General features: G+C 40.4%; 1 protein-coding gene across 7 annotated transcripts in view; it reads left to right on the forward strand.

Annotated features, from left to right (window-relative positions):
* LOC111874282 (arylsulfatase B) overlaps positions 1–19,849 on the forward strand; it is a 76,922-nt gene that overhangs the window by 43,171 nt on the left and 13,902 nt on the right. For 3 of the 7 annotated variants that reach the window (XM_023869659.1, XM_023869661.2, XM_023869662.2), the window contains 6 exons: positions 2,518–2,767; positions 3,747–3,904; positions 6,561–6,709; positions 8,115–8,257; positions 8,979–9,276; positions 10,346–10,551. In XM_023869659.1, coding sequence (XP_023725427.1) covers positions 2,518–2,767; positions 3,747–3,904; positions 6,561–6,709; positions 8,115–8,257; positions 8,979–9,276; positions 10,346–10,511 — 1,164 coding nt within the window. In that variant the 3' untranslated portion in view covers positions 10,512–10,551. Of the gene's footprint in view, positions 1–2,517; positions 2,768–3,746; positions 3,905–6,560; positions 6,710–8,114; positions 8,258–8,978; positions 9,277–10,345; positions 10,552–10,872; positions 10,913–16,686; positions 16,885–19,849 lie in introns of those variants that run through there. The other 4 variants (XM_033755398.1, XM_023869657.2, XM_023869660.1 and 1 more) reach the window with 3 other exon arrangements.

Consider the following 19,849-nt stretch of genomic DNA (forward strand, 5'->3'; position numbering starts at 1 on the left):
TTCATGTGTTTGGGCCATGGAAGGACGACCAGAACGAGGTTTGTCATCAATTGACATTTCACCATTTTTGAAATGGGAAAACCACTCAAACACTTGACTTTTCCCCATAGCATCGTCCTTGTACGCCGTTTTTAACATTTCAAGAGTTTCTGTTCCACTTTTCCCGAGCAAAAAGCAGAATTTCACCGCTGCACGCTGTTCACGAAAATCAGCCATTGCAAAAACGACGATCACACAAAACAGTTGTCACTATAAACTCTGCCGAAACTAGTCCTTAGCTTCTGAAGCAACGGTAGTCAGCTTATCGCCTCAGGAATGTTAGCTCTATGCGCTCATAGCCGCAAAACACGGTACTACAAAAGTTCTGCCCACAAAAGAATTAGTTCGGTTTCTTTTGGGTACCCCATCGTACATCCACAACTGTCCTTGTCTCATCTAGAAGACTCAGTCAGATTCACTGTGCATTCTGTTGAGAATGGCCAGGTCTGAGAGCATGGACAATACTTCTTACATGCATGGTCTTCTAAAAACTTGGTCTCATCCATGACAAATGCTCATTTTTCTCTGTTATTTTCATCTTGGCTTCATATATTCACTTTCAGCCATAATATATCATTCTCCATATCTTCAAAACATCCATGATTTATTTCAACCGTCTTCCAGTGCATACACTCATCTATCTCACTCCTCTCTCTCGCACTACATGTTTCGGCACAAAAGTGCCATCTTCAGGTGCTTATTCGATTTATGATAAATTAGTTCACTGCATGCCTTGCCGTCTTCATATTAAAATAACTAAAATATATATTTATCATATATATTGATAAATATTAAATATTAAAAATATTAAAATTGTTCAGGATTTTTCATCCCTACGTCGTATCTCACTACGCGAGTCACACCTATCCTCTTCTGTCGGAGCACTCTTTCTACTTTCGTGTGTGTATTGTGCTCTGTGTTGTGTCTTGCTCCTGTGACTGCGTGTCACAGGAGATCACAGGAAAGATCTTCTGATCTTTCTGACTTCTCATCTGCCTTTAGGCCTACTTTAAAAAACTTTCTTAGCTACCCTTGTTTGCTAATTTTGATTTTAATTATCATATTGCTCCAGTACCAAATAAACTGAGCACATTTCAAGCACCAGGATATAATTCATTGTCCTTATAACTTTCCCTTTGTCATTTCTACCAATTATTCATCATTAGGTTTCTTAGCAGAGGCGATATTGTGTTTAGCTTAATACTTAACCCCCAGACTGGTTGACCAGAGGCTACCTTTTGCCTGACCTCTATCCTCCAACATGTCTACTTCAGGTGACTCCACCAGGAGCTTATGCCCTCATTAGCATGCAAGAGTTCCCACCACAAGAAGGAAATAGGCCAGGGGTAGAAACCCTGCTGCGCTACCTCAGTGACATTAATTATTTGATAATCCTTTTAGACCTTGGATGCATAATAGTATGGGTAATATTGTCACTTGTATTAGTGACTCATACACAGGGTTTGGAATGGCAACAAAATGTATTGGATATTCACAAGTTGAAACTACAATTAGTTATAATGCTCTCAGGTGACTTTAACTATAAGACACAAAACAACGTCTTCAGTGTCTGCTTACTTGGTAACATGATGAACTGGAAGACTCTGTAGTCTGTAGTCTTCTCTTCTGTCAAAGTCAAAGTCACATTGTGACTGACGGTCAGTCATCAATAAGTCTTGGTGTCGAGCCTCATCCAAGGCTCATGACCTGATATTTATTACTATTTGACAATTAAGGTCTTGTTTTTGTGGGGCGCCTTGTCTGACAAGGGGATGGGTCTGTCTTTTGTAAATGCTGCTGGTCCTTGCCAGCACAGTCTTTCCTGGGTCAGAGTCTCAGATTTGAGACTTCCCTTTTCATTGCCGCCTACAACTCGCAGGCTCACGGTGGAGGTGTTTGACCCCACCTCCACATGGATTTCTTCTTTTCTGGTATGGTCTGACCTCCTTTCAGCAGGTTCCTCCAAAATATTGGTACCCATCTACTGTACTGAATCCATAATATTTCACTAAAATCCATTTTAATATTACCCTCCCATCTATGCCTGTGCCTCTTATGTAGTCCCTTCAGGTTTCTATATAATATTTAGCACCCATTTCTCATTTTCCAGTGCAGCTTACTTGGTTCTCTCATTCCATCCTTGTGGATTTAAACATCCCATTAGTGTTAGATGAAGAGTTTAAGATTATGAAGTTAGAAAAATAACAAGACTACAAGAGTCTTCTGGTATGTGACATTGTATAAATTGGTGGATAGGTACCAACATTTCAGAGGAACCTGATGTCTCCTTCTTCAGGACAAAGGAGAGCTCTGCTATGGGCAGAATATCCTACACAATGTCCTTGAAACCTTGTCGCCTATCTACCGAACTACTTGTCATCACATCACAGAAGACCATAATCATGACAATCTCACATAAACAAGTTTCAAATGCATATTTCTGCTTTCTGGTATAAAAATTCCACATTTCACTTTCAGCCTTACTGGGGTCTGGATATGAGGAGGGGATTGGAGCCTGCATGGGACCTACATGGACAGTACTCGACTGATGTATTCACTAAGGAAGCTGTGAGGTTAATAAAGGCACACAATGCATCAAAACCTCTTTTTCTGTACCTGGCTCATGCAGCAGTGCATTCTGGGAACCCATACAACCCATTGCCAGCACCAGATGAAGCTGTGGCAAAGTTTGGTGCGATTACTGATTACAATCGAAGAAGATTTGCAGGTAACATATTTTAGTTATGTTAGGATACTATTCGTGTGACTTGAGAAGGCTTTATCTGCACTAGCAAGGTCATAAACCGGGATAGACAGAGGATCTATACATCCACTCCCCCATAAGTCTTCATGGCATAGTGCTTAATTCGTTGAGCACAGGGACAACTTTACCTTATCTTTACCATATGGTTGTAATGAACAGCAAAGAGAAGATTGAATTAACATCCACACTTCATTTTAACAATTAAATCAGCACCTTAATTATGACATAATTTTTTTAAGGAGATTAAAATGTTATCTGATTGGACATAAATGAAAATGTGCTCACTTTTTAAGCTTATGCACTCATGAATGCCAATTGGTAGGTGCAAGCCAGGTAGCTGCCCTTCCCCCAGACTTTCATAAAATAAATCAGTATTTTAAAACAAATAAGGAAATGGGTATAACATATTAATACAAAAATATTGAAATTACATTTTTAAATCATATTCTTTTATCTTGAATTTGAAAGCATTCAACAACTTCATCAAAAGAAAATCGTCTTTAATATTCTTGACTTGGGAATTCTTTGGCAGCTCCCTTTGGAAAATATTGTGGTGGCACTCATGAGTGAACAGAAACTCAGTACCTGTCATAACATTTTGCTGCCTATTATTTTCATATTTTCCAAAAATAATGCGATTGCATAGTAAAAGTATTAAAAAAACGAAACATAAATGCATTATTATATCCCCGTGAATGAATTTTAATCGTTTGTTGCATCCTGTTGTATGTTTAATCAATAGTAGAGTGAATTTACCGACTACACAACACGTTTTTTATTATTATCACTACATGTTTCGACCTCAAGAGGTCATCCTCAGGTGTATGAACACGGCAGTGAATGAAGTTGAATAACACAGCAAAAGGAGTAATGAATGTTTGTTTGACTTCAGTGAAATATTGCAGCCGTAGGTTTAATAGCAGGTTCTCTGGATGGTTTGCAGGTGTACTCCAGAAACTTGATGAATCTGTAGGCATAGTTGTCCAGGCTCTACAAAATGCTGGAATCCTACAAGACTCTATTGTGGTGTTCACAACTGACAATGGTGGACCAGCAGCGGGGTTCAACATTAATGCAGCATCAAACTGGCCTCTGCGTGGTGTAAGTTACAACAAGAATTAGGCTACAATTGTCCTTGTACTTAAACCTTTGTGCTGATATTTAAATTCATTGATGTTGACAATGGTGTGGTCATTTAAATCTGCGCTATAATCAGAAAGATACAAGATCTATTCAACTGCCTATTCTTGATATCTACTAATTATATGTTCAAAGTTTTGGTAGGAAAATTTGAGGATGGTAACCAACTTCAGGACTTAGCCATAGATCTATTGATAGTATATTAAAATGACTTTTAAAGAAAGAGAATATGCAGGGTGGCAACTGGATTCATCTGGCTCAGAAAAGGGATTAATGGTGGGCTCTTGTGAATGTGATAATGAACATGTTGGATATAAATTTCTCACAGCAGTGGCTGTAAAATGTTCTGTCTTCTGGGGTATTACACCATGTACTCTGGTGAAAGTTAACTGGTATTTCAGAGGAGCATATGATCTCCACCTTCAAGGTTGAAGAATAAAGGGGCCCATACACGTACGAGTCTGGCTCGCGAGTCCAGCTCAGCGAGCTTGATGCAGGAGCCGGGCTCAGATTAATTTTACCACAAACGCATGAGCTGACTCCCAACTTTGCGACCCACACACGAACAAGTTTGGCTCATTGGAACCCGAGCTGAGTCGGACTCGTGAGCCAGACTCATATGTGTATGGGCCCTTTAAGCCAAGCAAGAAGCCAGCATGGATGTCTCCTTGCTGTATTCTTCATGCTTGTTTCTTGCTTGTCATATTCTTCAAACCTGAACATGGAGGCGATATTTTCCTCAGAAATCAGTTGATTTCCACTGGATTATGCAACACTAATCCTAGATGGAATAAACCTTTATCTCTTACAAAATTCTGGAAATTTCTTGAGTAGCTGAACAATTCATTCATTTTCTAGGACAACACCCTCTTAGAGACACATTTTATAAAAATTTTAAATATTTCATGGAGGTCTAGAATGAAGTGTTTTATTATAACAATTCTCCGAAACCAGCAATATCTCTTAGCGACATATGAGCAACATTTCCATGAAAATCAAATTTCCAAAAATGTTTGTAACAGCTCTAAAATTACCAGATCTGTATTTCATATTCTGTAAGAGTAATGAATGAACTCAGAAGGATGGGAACCTATTTCTGGATGCCCTTATATCATCCTCCTCAGAAGGCATGGATAACCTCAGTCAAGACAGTGAATCTGCCTCTAAGATCTGAATCTTCTGTTTTCCAAATTCCTTTTTCCACAGGTAAGACGGTCACGGCATGAAGCTGACCACTTACCTTCATCTAGTGCTGAGGTCAACAATGGCAGAGTTGTACCTTAAATCTACCATACATGTTCATGGTGTGCTACTTAATTAATTGAACACAGGGACAACTTTGTTTTGCTTCCTTTCCAAATGCACGTCAGATGCATTTATTACTGACTTAACTTGCAGTGTCACTGTCGGATAATCTTAAATTGTGAATTTGATAACTGTTTTCCTTTTGAATGATATTTTGAACATTGTACATCCTCTTGAGTTTTTTCGAAACTGGTTCTGTATTCTTCAGTAGATTGTGTAATAAAGTAAAGAATTTTACTCTGTTTATGGGGGGGGTCATGTGGTAGCATATTTGGTTGAGGCACTATGCTGCAAGCCGAAAGGTCGCGGGTTCGATTCCCGATGATGTCATTAGATTTTTTTAAATGGCCTTATTTTTCCAGCCACACTATGGCCCTGGGGTCGACTCGGGGTTGACTCACCCTTTAACAGACCACCTGGAATCTTCCTGGGGGCATAAAGGGTGGCCGATGCATAAGGCTAACAACCTCGCCGCCATCTGTGAGCTGATTGTCTAGAAAATGTGAGATCCTTGACATCTGACAACCCTGTGGACCTCCGCAGCCTGTTACAGCGATAGCTTTACCTTCTTATACTGCTGGACTCCATGACAGCGCTGATTCAAACTCTGTACTACGGATCAAAATCCAGAATATCAATCAAAAATATTGTTGATGAGTTATGTCTTCTGGGATATAAGGACATATAGTCCGTTGAAAATCAACCAATGTTTTGGAGGAACATGATGCCTCCATCTTCAGGGTAAATCATAAACCAAGAAAGATAGAAGCAAGGAGCAGGTAGCAAGGGGCGCTTTAGAAGTGTGTAATCGTGCTCTGGTCCGTGCACCTAAGAAAGAGTGACAGGGTACAGTGGAGTCTAATCTTCTTGATCTGCAGCTTCTCAAATCGTCAAACACTGCGATAAGTTGACCTCCCCCTAGTGCAACACTGTGTAGCATTAAGGGGTCTCACAGCAGTGGTTACGAAGAATTCTTTCTTGTGAGAGATCACGTCATGTAGTTCATTGAAAGTCAACCGAGGTTCCAGAGGAACATGTCGCCCCCCATCTTCATGGTGAATGAATAAGCCAAGCAGGAAACAAGGTCAAAACAGTTAGCAATAAGTGCTGACATGTCTCTTGACTTCAATGGGATTATATGATGTTATATCCCAGAGGAAAGAACTTTCCATAACCACAGATGTGAAACCCTCAAGTCCTGTGAAAAGCTTGGTGTTCACCATCATCAAAACCTTCAAACTCAGTTGATTATTGTCTGGGAGTTGTAGGAATGAGAGAAGGTGTGTGGAATGTGATATCTATGTGTTGACAGGTAAAGAACACTCTGTGGGAAGGAGGTGTGAGGGGCGCTGGTCTGCTGTGGAGCCCCCTGATAGCTCGTCCTGGACGGGTCTCCACTCAGTTAATTCATATCACTGACTGGCTGCCCACCCTGTATGCTGCTGCTGGTGGGGATGTTGAGTAAGTCAGTTACCCTCCCTGTGTTCTGTCGTTGTCGGTTGCATTCTCTCAGTATTGAACTGAGAGAAGTGACAGTCCTTCGATTGGATACTTAGACTTAGCATTTTTTTTTTTTTGCAGAAAGACGTAATGTGGGATGAAAACAGTATGTTTTAACTTTTCAGCAGTATGATGGAATCTTGGCTTTGCCATAACAGGTTGCAAATGTTCAGGTTTTGTGTCATATGAATAAATACGAGGGGGTACCCAAAAGAAACGGAACTTATTTTTTTTTAACTTATTTATTCAAATTTTAAGCACAAACCTTCAATCCCCTTCAAAGTACTCTCCGCTTACACTAATACACTTGTCTAGTCTTCTTTCCATTTTTCAAAACATTGTCTAAATTCATCTTTTGAGATGCTTGACAGCGCCTCCATCGTTTTTTCCTTTCATGTCTCTTTTCATTCGAGGAAACAAAACAAAAGTCGCACGGGGCAAGGTCGGGTGAGTATGGAGGGTGAAGAACAGGGGTCATACCATTATTGGTCAAGAATTGTCATACAGACAGGGCTGTGTGAGCAGGGGCATTGTCATGATGGAAAAACCAGTCACCCGACTGCCACAAATCTGGCCGCTGAGCTCCAAGTCACTCCCGACTGCTCCACAATTTCTTCAATTGTCCGTCGTCGATCTTTCTTGATGATTTCACGAATTTTTTCAACATTTTCATGTGTTCGGGCCGTGGAAGAACGACCAGAACGAGGTTTGTCATCAATTGACATTTCACCATTTTTGAAACGGTAAAACCACTCAAACACTTGAGTTTTCCCCATAGCATCGTCCTTGTACGCCGTTTTTAACATTTCAAGAGTTTCTGTTCCACTTTTCCCGATCAAAAAGCAGAATTTCACCACCGCACACTGTTCACAAAAATCAGCCATTGCAAAAACAATGATCACACAAAACAGTTGTCACTCTAAACTCTGCCGAAATTGGTCCTTACCTTCTGAAGCAACGGTAGTCGGCTTATCGACTCAGGAATGTTATCTCTATGCGCTCATAGCGGCAAAACGCGGTACTACAAAAGCTCTGCCCACAAAAAAAATTAGTTCGGTTTCTTTTGGGTACCCCAGTAAGATATTAATGTTATAACCATTAAGGAAATGGCACTAATTTGTTCCAGTCGCCAGCAAGAACATCATGAATATCTTTTCTTCAGCACTGTGTTTAGTATTATTGTAGGGCCCACATATCTTTCCATCCAACAGATATCTAAGCGGATACAATTAGGTAGACAAATTAGGCAGAGCAAATAAAGAACACTAATATGTCATATGTTCTAGAAATCATAAAGATATTCTTTTAATTACTCTTTAATCCTTGTACTAATTAACACTGTACTACTTTATGTCTATTCTTTCAGATACCTGGGAGACATAGATGGCATCAATGCATGGGAGGCTTTGTCAGAAAACTTTCCCTCTAACAGAACTTCTGTGCTACATAATATTGATGACATTTATGGAAATGCAGCACTCACAACAGGAAACTGGAAGATTCTTAAGGGTGTGTTATGTGTTTTCTTATGCACAAAAGGCAATGTTCGCTTCTGAAATAATGCTGTATCATATATATCAGCAAATGCATTCTGTATTATTCTCTTTCTAGATAGTTGCCAGTGCTCAAGCACAGAAAAGGAGAAGGAAAATGTCTTTAAATCCATTAAAAAGGCATAAATTTGAAATATTAAAGACAGTATACACTGTATGTTAAAAGTTTGAGAGTATATAGTGAATATAATTAAACAGACACTGTATGTGGGATCAGAGCTTCTCACATTGGTACTTGTGAAATTTGCACCATGTTGTTTGATTGAAAATGACTAGTATTTTGGAGGATCCTGCTCTGTTTCCATCTTCAGATAGAAGACTTCCTGTTAAATTTTTGTAACATTTTACCAGACTACAGGGTGTTGCGACATCAGAGGACAGCAGTCTTCATAGTTACTGCCATGAGCCAACTAACTAACTCCATGGTGCTGAGTCCTTCTTGAGAAGCTGCTAGTCACTAAGCTAGTCCAAGAATTTCCAGCGTTTGTTGGATCCCAGAGGTTCATTACTGTTTTCACAAGAGCCGTCCACTGTCCCTATCTGTAGCCGGACCAATCCAATCCATGCCATCCCATCCAGTCTCTCTAAAAATCCAATTATTACCATGAGCTCCTCAGATTTCACTGTTTTCTTCATTCACAATTACATGATCGTTCATTCTGTGTATGTGGCTGCAGGCACAACATATGGTGGAGTGTGGGACGGATGGTATGGTCCATCTGGCCGAGGGGACTCACAGGAACAGAGGTACGATCTGTACCAGGTGATGGCCAGTCCAGCTGGCCGTGCTGTGGCCAGGGCTGGAACTGCTCTTACACCGACCACCATTCAGGCCCTGCGGAATGAGGCTGAGGTGACCTGTGATTCTGTGTCTCCGCACGCACAAGCAGCAAGAGCTGAATGCAAGCCGCTGATTGCCCCGTGCCTGTTCAACATCAGGAATGACCCATGTGAACAGAACAACCTGGCTGACATGTAAGAATATTAGTTGTTTGTGGGCCAGTACTTAATTGTATTTTAGACACATTCACAGCCCTGCAGAGAGCAACATTTCATACATCCATTATTATGCATGAAACAACTCAAGACCTATTTGACAGATTTCCATGAAATTTGATACTGGAGAATTTTATGAACAATTTTCAAAATAGTATCCTATCCTGTTTCTGAAACGTTGTGTTCTCTAGTTTTAATAGAATACAGGATAATGGACGAAGTGCAAAAACCGAGTAATTCTGTTGTAGACCATCGTTAAAACCCCTTAGAATCTACCCATATATTATTGTAACGTGTTTGGAGTAGATACTTCCATGGCAATGCAATAACAGTGGGCCGCTGCATAGACAACGCCGAAACAACGAACGCATTTCCCCGGAGACGAAGAACAGAAGGCCGTTGAGTACCAACAGGTGAGACGAAACATGTTACCGCCATAATCTACAGAGATCGTTACTGAAGCAACAGATTGCCGAACAAGTGAGATCGAACCTTGGCGAATGGTGTCTCATATCTGGTCCACAGAACACCTACATAAGTCGAAAGTGACAGAACTACACTACTACAGTTGGAACCTAGCCTTCATACAACACAGTTGGAACCTAGTCGAGACGTCGCGGAAGTCACGTGATACCACAAGCGATAACAATTGTATGGTATATAAGTGTGAGTGTCCAATAAAGAGTCACTATATCCGAGACCCACGTGAATTTATTTGTCGCGTGACACCCAACACATGACATTATATAATTTGTATATATTTGGCTTTCTTTTAGTGTATGTAATAGTGAACAGTGAAGTATCAATGTTGGTTTCTTATAATTCTGCTTTACATCAATTTCAGTGAGTATCAATTAACAGGTAACTGTTGCACTTGAATTTAATGTTCGTTTTCATCACAAGAGAAGAGTTGAATGTAATCTTAGTTATTTAATTTTATAATTCCTTCTGATGAACAAAGCTCTTAAGTGTACACTGTTTACTTTCATGATCATGCACCCCCTTACATGCATACAGTTTCTAACCATTCCTGTATTTCACCCTTCAGGTATCCAGAAATCCTTCATCTTCTTGAAATGTCAATCAGGGAGATCAATGCTACAGTTGTTCCTCCCAGTAACCTCGCTTGGGACCCTCGAGCTGACCCACGTTTCTGGGACCACACATGGACAAATTTTGGTGATTACAGTATTTTAAGCAATGCTGTAAGCTGAAGATTAGAATCATCAGCTGCAAGCCGATATCCAATTCCTGGTATGTATATATAATCTAAACTGATTGAATTTTCCTCCAAAATGTCTGTAAATTTGTACAAAGATTACACAGCATCACATCCCAGAAGATAAATACTCTTCAAGTAACAAAAAATTGACAATTATTTTACATTTTGATGCTTTAAAGGTTCAAAAATTGCAATTAAAATGTCTTTGATTTGAATTTCCACCTCCTTTATACCTAGGGTCTGATGTATTTTGGTTTCTTGCATATGAGTTTCTCACAGCAGTGACCGTGATGTTTACTCTTCTTGTAAGATGTTGCTATCTCTGTTTTCGTTTGCTCTGTTCATGTTTCCAGAATTAACTCCATGGAACACAGTCCTTCTTGAGAAGCTAATAGTCACTCAGCTAGTCAAGAAATACCCTGGCTTTTTGGGAAGCTGAAGGTTCATTACCTTGTTTATAGGAGCCTGCCACTCACCATCATTGTCTAGCGTTAATTTTTGTAAAACAAAGAAGCATCGAACCTACAGCATAGTCCATGATTTATTCCAGCCGTCTTACAGTGCATACACTCATCCACCTCGCTCCTCACTCCCGCACTACATGTTTCGGCACAAAGGTGCCATCTTCAGGTGCTTTTCGATTTATGTTAAACTACTTCACTGCATGCCTTGCCGTCTTCATACTAAAATAACTAAAATATATGTTCATCATATATATTGATAAATATTAAATATTAAAAATATTAAAACTGTTAAGGATTTTTATCCCTATGTCGCATCTCACACGCAGTCACAGGAGCAAGACACAACACAAAGCACAATACACACACGAAAGTAGGAAGAATGCTCCAATAGAAGAAGATAGGTGTGACTTGCGTAGTGAGATGCTACATAGGGATAAAAAATCCTGAACAGTTTTAATATTTAATATTTACCAATATATATGATGAACATATATTTTAGTTATTTTAGTATGAAGACAGCAAGGCATGCAGTGAAGTAGTTTAAGGTAAATCGAAAAGCACCTGAAGATGGCACCTTTGTGCCGAAACCTGTAGTGCGGGAGTGAGGAGTGAGGTGGATGAGTGTATGCACTGTAAGCCGGCTGGAATAAATCAGTGCAACAGGAGGCTAAAACATAACACTACAGCATAGGTTAATGGACATTCCATATTTCTGAATTCTCTTGGTATGTAAACAGATATTTGAAGTCTGATATTGATACACTGTACCATGACGTTCTCTTGAAGACATAATATATATATGTGTGTGTGGGGGGGGGTCACATGTGTGCAGGCATGCATGTGTATTTGTCTGTATGCAGAATATTCAAATGTATAAATAAACTTGTACATACACGTGTATGTACATGTATTGGCATACTTTTGTTGAAAGAGCTTAAAATGATTTTGGACCGTCACATCTTATTCGATGCTGAGGAATTAGATGTGTAATTCAAGACTTGTTATATAAGCATGTTATGTTTAATGCTGACAGGAAGTCCTGTCAAGCACGTGATGACCATTTTCTCACATAGCCAAAGCTATATAACTTTGATACACATAGCTCAGCTCCAGTTGTTAAGAGTTTTCTGCTCATTTTGAAGTGTAGACAAGAACAGAACTAGTAGAAGTCAGAGTTTTTTTTTTTTTAAGATTTTTAACCATATGTACTGTACATGAGTAAACAAAGACCTACATATACGTATATATATTTTTTGTATCTGTTTCCGTTTTATTGACCACGTTTCAGCTCCACATGTTAATATACACTTATTACTGATTTGTATATTAATAACTTCGTAGAGAGTGAAACATCTCTATTCCATAAAACTGGATTCTGCATGCTAATGACTTTTCTTGCTTCACTAATCCCTTTTTTTATTATTTCAAGGTCATTTCAATTCAAGATTATTTCAATCTGAAAGTATTGATCCTAAATATTCAAACGGTATTGCTGTTGGAATTGTATTCCTCAGTGTCATAAAAATTAGTTCCGATCACACGTATTTCCTCTATCAGCAGATCGAACGGGCACTGCCTGTGAACCTTCAGAACCGGAAATATAATTTCTTGCCTTCCAAATGTAGTCTCTCTCACTTCCTTCCAACTTTATTTCTCTTCTTTTCTCTGAGAATCAATCTTGGAATGAAATTGTCCGGAGAATGAAGAGGTTTCACTATTACGTTAAATTGCAACAAGGGCGCCGGACGTTTCGGTCAGGTTGAGTAACATTTCTGCTTCGTATTCAGGAAGTCCAGGGACAAATTTCGGCCTGAATGCGACTATCTCTGTGGCCTGTAGTCCGCAAGCGAACTATACCGACCGAGCGACCGCAGTTAGTGCCAACTTCTGCGGATAGAGGGTGTCGCGTGGTCAGCGCAAGGATTCCCACTGCCGTTAATCTCGGTTTTCTAGACCGGAGCCGCTACTTCTCCATTCAGCTAGCTTCTCAATGATACTCACGAGGCTGAGTGGACCCCGTTCCGCAAAAGTTGGCACTAACTTCTCCGACAAGCGGCGGTCGCTCGGTCGGTATAGTTCGCTTGCGGACTACAGGCCACAGAGATAGTCGCATTCAGGCCGAAATTTGTCCCTGGACTTCCTGAATACGAAGCAGAAATGTTACTCAACCTGACCGAAACGTCCGGCGCCCTTGTTGCAATTTAACGTAATAGTGAAACCTCTTCATTCTCCGGACAATTTCATTCCAAGATTGATTCTCAGAGAAAAGAAGAGAAATAAAGTTGGAAGGAAGTGAGAGAGACTACATTTGGAAGGCAAGAAATTATATTTCCGGTTCTGAAGGTTCACAGGCAGTGCCCGTTCGATCTGCTGATAGAGGAAATACGTGTGATCGGAACTAATTTTTATGACACTGAGGAATACAATTCCAACAGCAATACCGTTTGAATATTTAGGATCAATACTTTCAGATTGAAATAATCTTGAATTGAAATGACCTTGAAATAATAAAAAAAGGGATTAGTGAAGCAAGAAAAGTCATTAGCATGCAGAATCCAGTTTTATGGAATAGAGATGTTTCACTCTCTACGAAGTTATTAATATACAAATCAGTAATAAGTGTATATTAACATGTGGAGCTGAAACGTGGTCAATAAAACGGAAACAGATACAAAAAATATATATACGTATATGTAGGTCTTTGTTTACTCATGTACAGTACATATGGTTAAAAATCTTAAAAAAAAAAAAACTCTGACTTCTACTAGTTCTGTTCTTGTCTACACTTCAAAATGAGCAGAAAACTCTTAACAACTGGAGCTGAGCTATGTGTATCAAAGTTATATAGCTTTGGCTATGTGAGAAAATGGTCATCACGTGCTTGACAGGACTTCCTGTCAGCATTAAACATAACATGCTTATATAACAAGTCTTGAATTACACATCTAATTCCTCAGCATCGAATAAGATGTGACGGTCCAAAATCATTTTAAGCTCTTTCAACAAAAGTATGCCAATACATGTACATACACGTGTATGTACAAGTTTATTTATACATTTGAATATTCTGCATACAGACAAATACACATGCATGCCTGCACACATGTGACCCCCCCCCACACACACATATATATATTATGTCTTCAAGAGAACGTCATGGTACAGTGTATCAATATCAGACTTCAAATATCTGTTTACATACCAAGAGAATTCAGAAATATGGAATGTCCATTAACCTATGCTGTAGTGTTATGTTTTAGCCTCCTGTTGCACTGATTTATTCCAGCCGGCTTACAGTGCATACACTCATCCACCTCACTCCTCACTCCCGCACTACAGGTTTCGGCACAAAGGTGCCATCTTCAGGTGCTTTTCGATTTACCTTAAACTACTTCACTGCATGCCTTGCTGTCTTCATACTAAAATAACTAAAATATATGTTCATCATATATATTGGTAAGCTAGCTTCTCAATGATACTCACGAGGCTGAGTGGACCCCGTTCCGCAAAAGTTGGCACTAACTTCTCCGACAAGCGGCGGTCGCTCGGTCGGTATAGTTCGCTTGCGGACTACAGGCCACGGAGGTTCTTTCTTGTTTGATTTCACTAAATACGCAGTCTATGAACTTTGGAAAATTCTGGGAAGATAGCTTCACACAATGCCTCGCCGCCGATTGTATAGAAAATTTGAGAGCTTCAACTTACGCGTTGTCATTAGATTGTAAAAGGTTCTGACGGTGGTATTTAACACTCGGGATTACTAGGTTTTTGGAATATCCATTGTCCGACATTCTAAAGAATACAACGTTTCGGAAACCGAATCTGTGTCCTTCCTCAGATGAAATAGTAGACGTCTCCCATCCCCTCATAACGACGAAAACAGATCGAATTTCCGAAACGATGTGTTCTTGACTTCTGTTCAGACAACTGCATTTTGGACAAAGTCCAGCAATTCAGTTACCTCGAACTCATAATCATGTTCCTTTGGTACATTTTTCGTGGTAGGTCGGCTGACTGACTGAAATACTGCCCCTGTTTCTGCCATTTTGTAATTCCGTAGCGTAATCGAGATTAATTTTACATTTGGTTCCAACGGAAATGCTGACCTACTTAAGACTAAATATGTATGTAATAATTTCTGTTGCTGCTGTAGACTCCAAGAGTGGGCCCCGCTTAGTGATAATCTCAAATCCCAGATAAATTCAGGTCAGGAGGTCAATGCTGTTGCAAGATGCTTCGTATTTTATCAGAAACATAGGAGTTACCACACGTGTCGCAGTTTTTAACATCAAAAATGCATCTTACTAATATTTTTTTGCGCGTGTTTCATGTTATATCAGAATAAACATCGATTATTTTCTTAAACCACATTAACTGGTTTGTGTTTGTAATAGGGACGAAATATTTTCTGTGAGGTGCACGCGGTAGCGTACCTTGTTGAGACACTATGCTACAAACCCTAAGGTCGCGGGTACGATTCCCGATGAGGTCATTGGATTTTTACAATTTACTTAAATCCTTCCGGAATCTGGGTAGCTTAGTCGGTATAGCGACCGGCTATGGGCTGGACGACCGAGGGGTCGAAGTTGGAGTCCTGGTAAGATCAAGACTTTTTCTCTTCTCCAAAACTTTCAGACCGACTCTGGGGTCCACCGAACCTCCTATCCAATGGGTAGCGGGGGTAAAGCGGCCAGGGCGTGAAGCTAATCACTCACCTCCAACTAGTGCCGAGATCAAGAAAATGTGGATCTTTACGTCCACTCCCCCATACGTCTTAATGGCGTAGTGTTTAATTCGTCTAGCACAGGGATTTTACCCTTTTTTTTTTAGCTCTTACATAATCCTTCCAGCCGCACTATGGCCCTGGGGTCGACTCAGCCTCTAACAGAAATGAGTACCAGGAATCTTCCTGGGGGTAGAAGGCGACCGGCGCGTAAGGCTGACAACTTCGCCGCCATCTGTGAGCCGATTATCTAGAGAAAATGTTGGAGCCTCGACGTCTGAAAACCATATGGGCCTCCACGGTCTGTTACAAGGATAGGGTTACCTTTTTTACATTTTTAGGATTTAAAGTCTCGTCTGCTGTCGAAAAACATAAAAATTAGAATATACAAAATTAATTTTTCCTGTGGTTCTGAGGTTGGAGAAAACTGCATAATGAGGAGCTTCATAACTTGTACTCTTCTCCAAGTATAATTAGAATGATCAAATCAAGGAAGGTGATGTGGGCAGGTCATGTAGCAGGAATGAGGGAGACGAGGAATGTGTATAGGATATTGGTGGGAAAGCCAGAAGGAAAGAGACCACAGGGAAGACCAAGGCGTAGGTGGGTGGACAATATTAGAATGGATCTTAGAGAGACAGGATGGGGTGGTATGGATTGGATAGACCTGGCTCAGGATGGGGACAGTGGAGGGCTCTTGTGAACATGGTAATTAACCTTCGGGTCCCATAAAAAAAATGTTGGGAAATTCTTGAGTAGCTGCAGAATTCGCGGCTCCTCCAGAAGGGCTCAGCTCCATGATTAAGTAAGGAGTTATGGCATATCATTAAAATTATATGCTCCCCTACACTTCAGCATCACAAACATATACCATTTTCACGACATAAATAAATGGATGCAAATTATAGATCAATATACACATACGACGCTCATCTTGCGTGGATATGGCAACCTTGTAGAACAGAATGCGACAATTTCTCTACTGCAAGCGGAAGTGGCGTTTGGGCTTCCTGGCGTGCTATATCCTTGTTCTGTTGTTTCAACAGTAAATCCTGTACAAATGTTTCCACTTGATACAGCACCTGTTATGAATACGCCGTGGATGAGGAGATACTGTGACATATCTAACTGAGATATTTGTATATGAAGAAATCGTGTCTGCTGGAATTCTTATACCTGTGAGTACCTGTAGGGCATTGTAACCTGTTCTTCTAAGCTTTAGTCATATTCGCATGTAAACACACGCAAACTGTTTTCAATCTCCCAAGTCACAAAGGCTGTCCGAACTTAAACCTTGTTATAGCGACATGTAAACACATCTCTACTTGTTATATATTTTGGAAATTTAAGAAACAGATTCCTCCTTTGTAAAATCTGAGGTTCTCACAGTGATTTTTGTGAAGAATATTATCTTCTGGAACATGACAGCTTGTAGTCTTGTAGGTTACGAACGATTTGCAGGAATGTACTCCTTCAATCATAAGGCATTAAGAGTAAACCAAGTAAGCAGTAAGTAGAATTCCTCCGAAACGTCAGTATGCTACCAGACTATACAGCGTTACGTCCCAGAGGACAATACATTTCATATTATTTCTACGTCCGTCATGTGAAGATTTATGTCTTCTGAAATGTGTCATCCTGTAGTCTGGTAGAGTGGTATCAGCGTTTCTGAGTAACCTGCTGCGTACTTCATCAGGGTAGAAGCTGGAGGCAGAAAATTCTTCCGAAACCTTTGTATGTATCTACCAAAGGACACGGCGTCACAACAAAGAAGCCAGTAACGCCATGAATGCATACCATTACTTAAAAATTGATATAAAAATCAACGGATTTTTATAATAATACCGATATGGAGGTAACTTTATATTCTGACGTGTTTCTTACATCTGGAAAGTTTCGAAATGTGGTGTTGGAGAAGGATGGAGAAGATCAGTTGGACCGATTATGTGAGAAATGAAGAAGTGTTAATTAGAGTCAGTGAGCAGAGGAATATCCTACACGAAATAAAGTGGAATGCTAATTGGATTGGTCATGTTCTACCAGAAACTGCCTTCTAAAAGAAGTTATTGAAGGAAAGATAGAGGGGCGGATAGAAGTGACAAGAAGACGAGGAAGAAGATGCTGGATGACCTTGGGGACAGAAGAGGATACTGTCATTTGAAGGAGAAAGCTCTAGATCGCATTAAATGGAGGAATTGTTTTGGAAGAGACTGTGGACCTGTCGTCTTGACAGATTACTGATGATGATGACCGATATGGATCTACATTAGGACAATCCAATAACAAGCACGTATTTAAGAAATTGCCTGATGATGATCTAAACAGGGATCGAAACAGATAACTAGACGCTAAATAAAAGTAAAGTTAACACAACGATGTTCAATTGGTTTTGTATGAAAATTTTGTTGCTTTAACCGCAACCGGATGAAGCAATCAATAATGGTAGGCTGATTATGGACGGAAGTGGTCGTGGCCTATGTAAAGAAACGATTGCAGCTTTCACCTGGAGTGACTGAGGAAAACGGCGCCCAATATAGTCTGTTTCACTGCCGAGATTAGAACTGGGAACCTTCCGAATGTGTCACAAACGTTACCGCTTGAGCCAACTTTGTCGATGAAAACTTAAGATAATCAGTCGCTCGCTTCCTGAAACTGCAGAGTTCATTACAGTGCTGACAGAAGACAGCCGTTTGTACTCTGTTATCATACCCGACGTTAATAAATTGTAGGGAAAATATTACATTTATGCAGAAACAATTCCAACTCATTATGAGATGTTTTCTTTGCTTAAATTAAACATCATACTATGAAGACTTACACGGGAGTGGGGGTATAGCCAATCACTTTCTTGCCCTCGACACCAGATGGAGGGGAATTCTCAGCTTTGCTCCCCAGCTGTTTATCCCCTCAGAGAAAACTCGCTGGGGGTGGGGGCGGAGCCTATCTGGACCCCGTGAAAAACGGAAATTATATTTGCCCCTGTTGGGAATTGAACCAAAGTTGTTCTGTTGTCCAGCTCATAGCTTGGACTCTGTACTGACTGAGCTATTCCGGCTTCTTTCATTTTATTATGAAGGTTCTAAATTTATACCTTACAAAGTTCTCGTATTGTGTTTTTAGACTGTGTCACAGCACAGAAAACATTACAATTCATAGTTTTGAGAACCTCAAATTTGAAATGTTTTGTGCATGTTACTTACTTACTCATGGAGCTGAGCCCTTCTGGAGGAGCCGCCAATTCTGCAGCTACTCAAGAATTTCCCAGCATTTTATGGAACCCGAAGGTTCATTACCGTGTTCACAAGAGCCCTCCACCGGTCCCTATCCTGAGCCAGAATTGTCCGATTTTGGACGGTTACGGAGTTATGACCGCTTTAAACTCAGAACAGAAGGTAACGATTACTGACAATAAACGGACCAAAATAATAAACCAGCATAATACATGATACATTTAAAGTATGAATGTAAAGTTAACTTTGTGAAATTACCTTTAATTTGAATTTATTGGTGCTTAAAGCTGATTTTCGAAAATGTCACCGCCGGCCGCAACACAGGCTGCCGCTCGGTTGTGAACCGCGCGGGTACATACCAACCCACCCCGCCTTAGGTACATCTCAAGTGTCGAGATAACGAGAACGCTCTGTCTCTAGCTGGCTAAAAATAGCGACCCGCCATCTGACAGACGCGGTTGACACGAGGGCGTGTACGGGAATGAAAAAACGGTCATAACTCCGTAACCGTCCAAAATCGGACACATGTTTATATGAACTTTTTTAATCACAAAGACCTAGGAAATCACCTTCTGCAGTTATGCCCTAAAGTCGTGGGAACACACTGTATACTAATAAAATCTATTACGTCTTACCTAGATCTTATTCTGCACCATCACCTTCAAAGTAGTCCCCTTGGGAGCGCATACACCGATCCAAGCGTTTCTGCCACTTTTGAAATGCATCCCGGAAGTCTTTCTTTATTCGGGTGTTTAGTGCCGTCTGCGTTTCCTCAGCTATAGGACTCTACTGCAATATTTGCCCTTGTTAATATTCATAGGCCTTATCATGGGAGCCGGCAGGGGCGGAGGCATCTAGGCATCTGCATCCTCCCCCCCCCCCCCCCGCTTTTTTGCGGATATAAAAACGCAAG

Source organism: Cryptotermes secundus, unplaced genomic scaffold (assembly GCF_002891405.2).
Source record: "Cryptotermes secundus unplaced genomic scaffold, Csec_1.0 scaffold1806, whole genome shotgun sequence".
NCBI classification, from domain to species: domain Eukaryota; kingdom Metazoa; phylum Arthropoda; class Insecta; order Blattodea; family Kalotermitidae; genus Cryptotermes; species Cryptotermes secundus.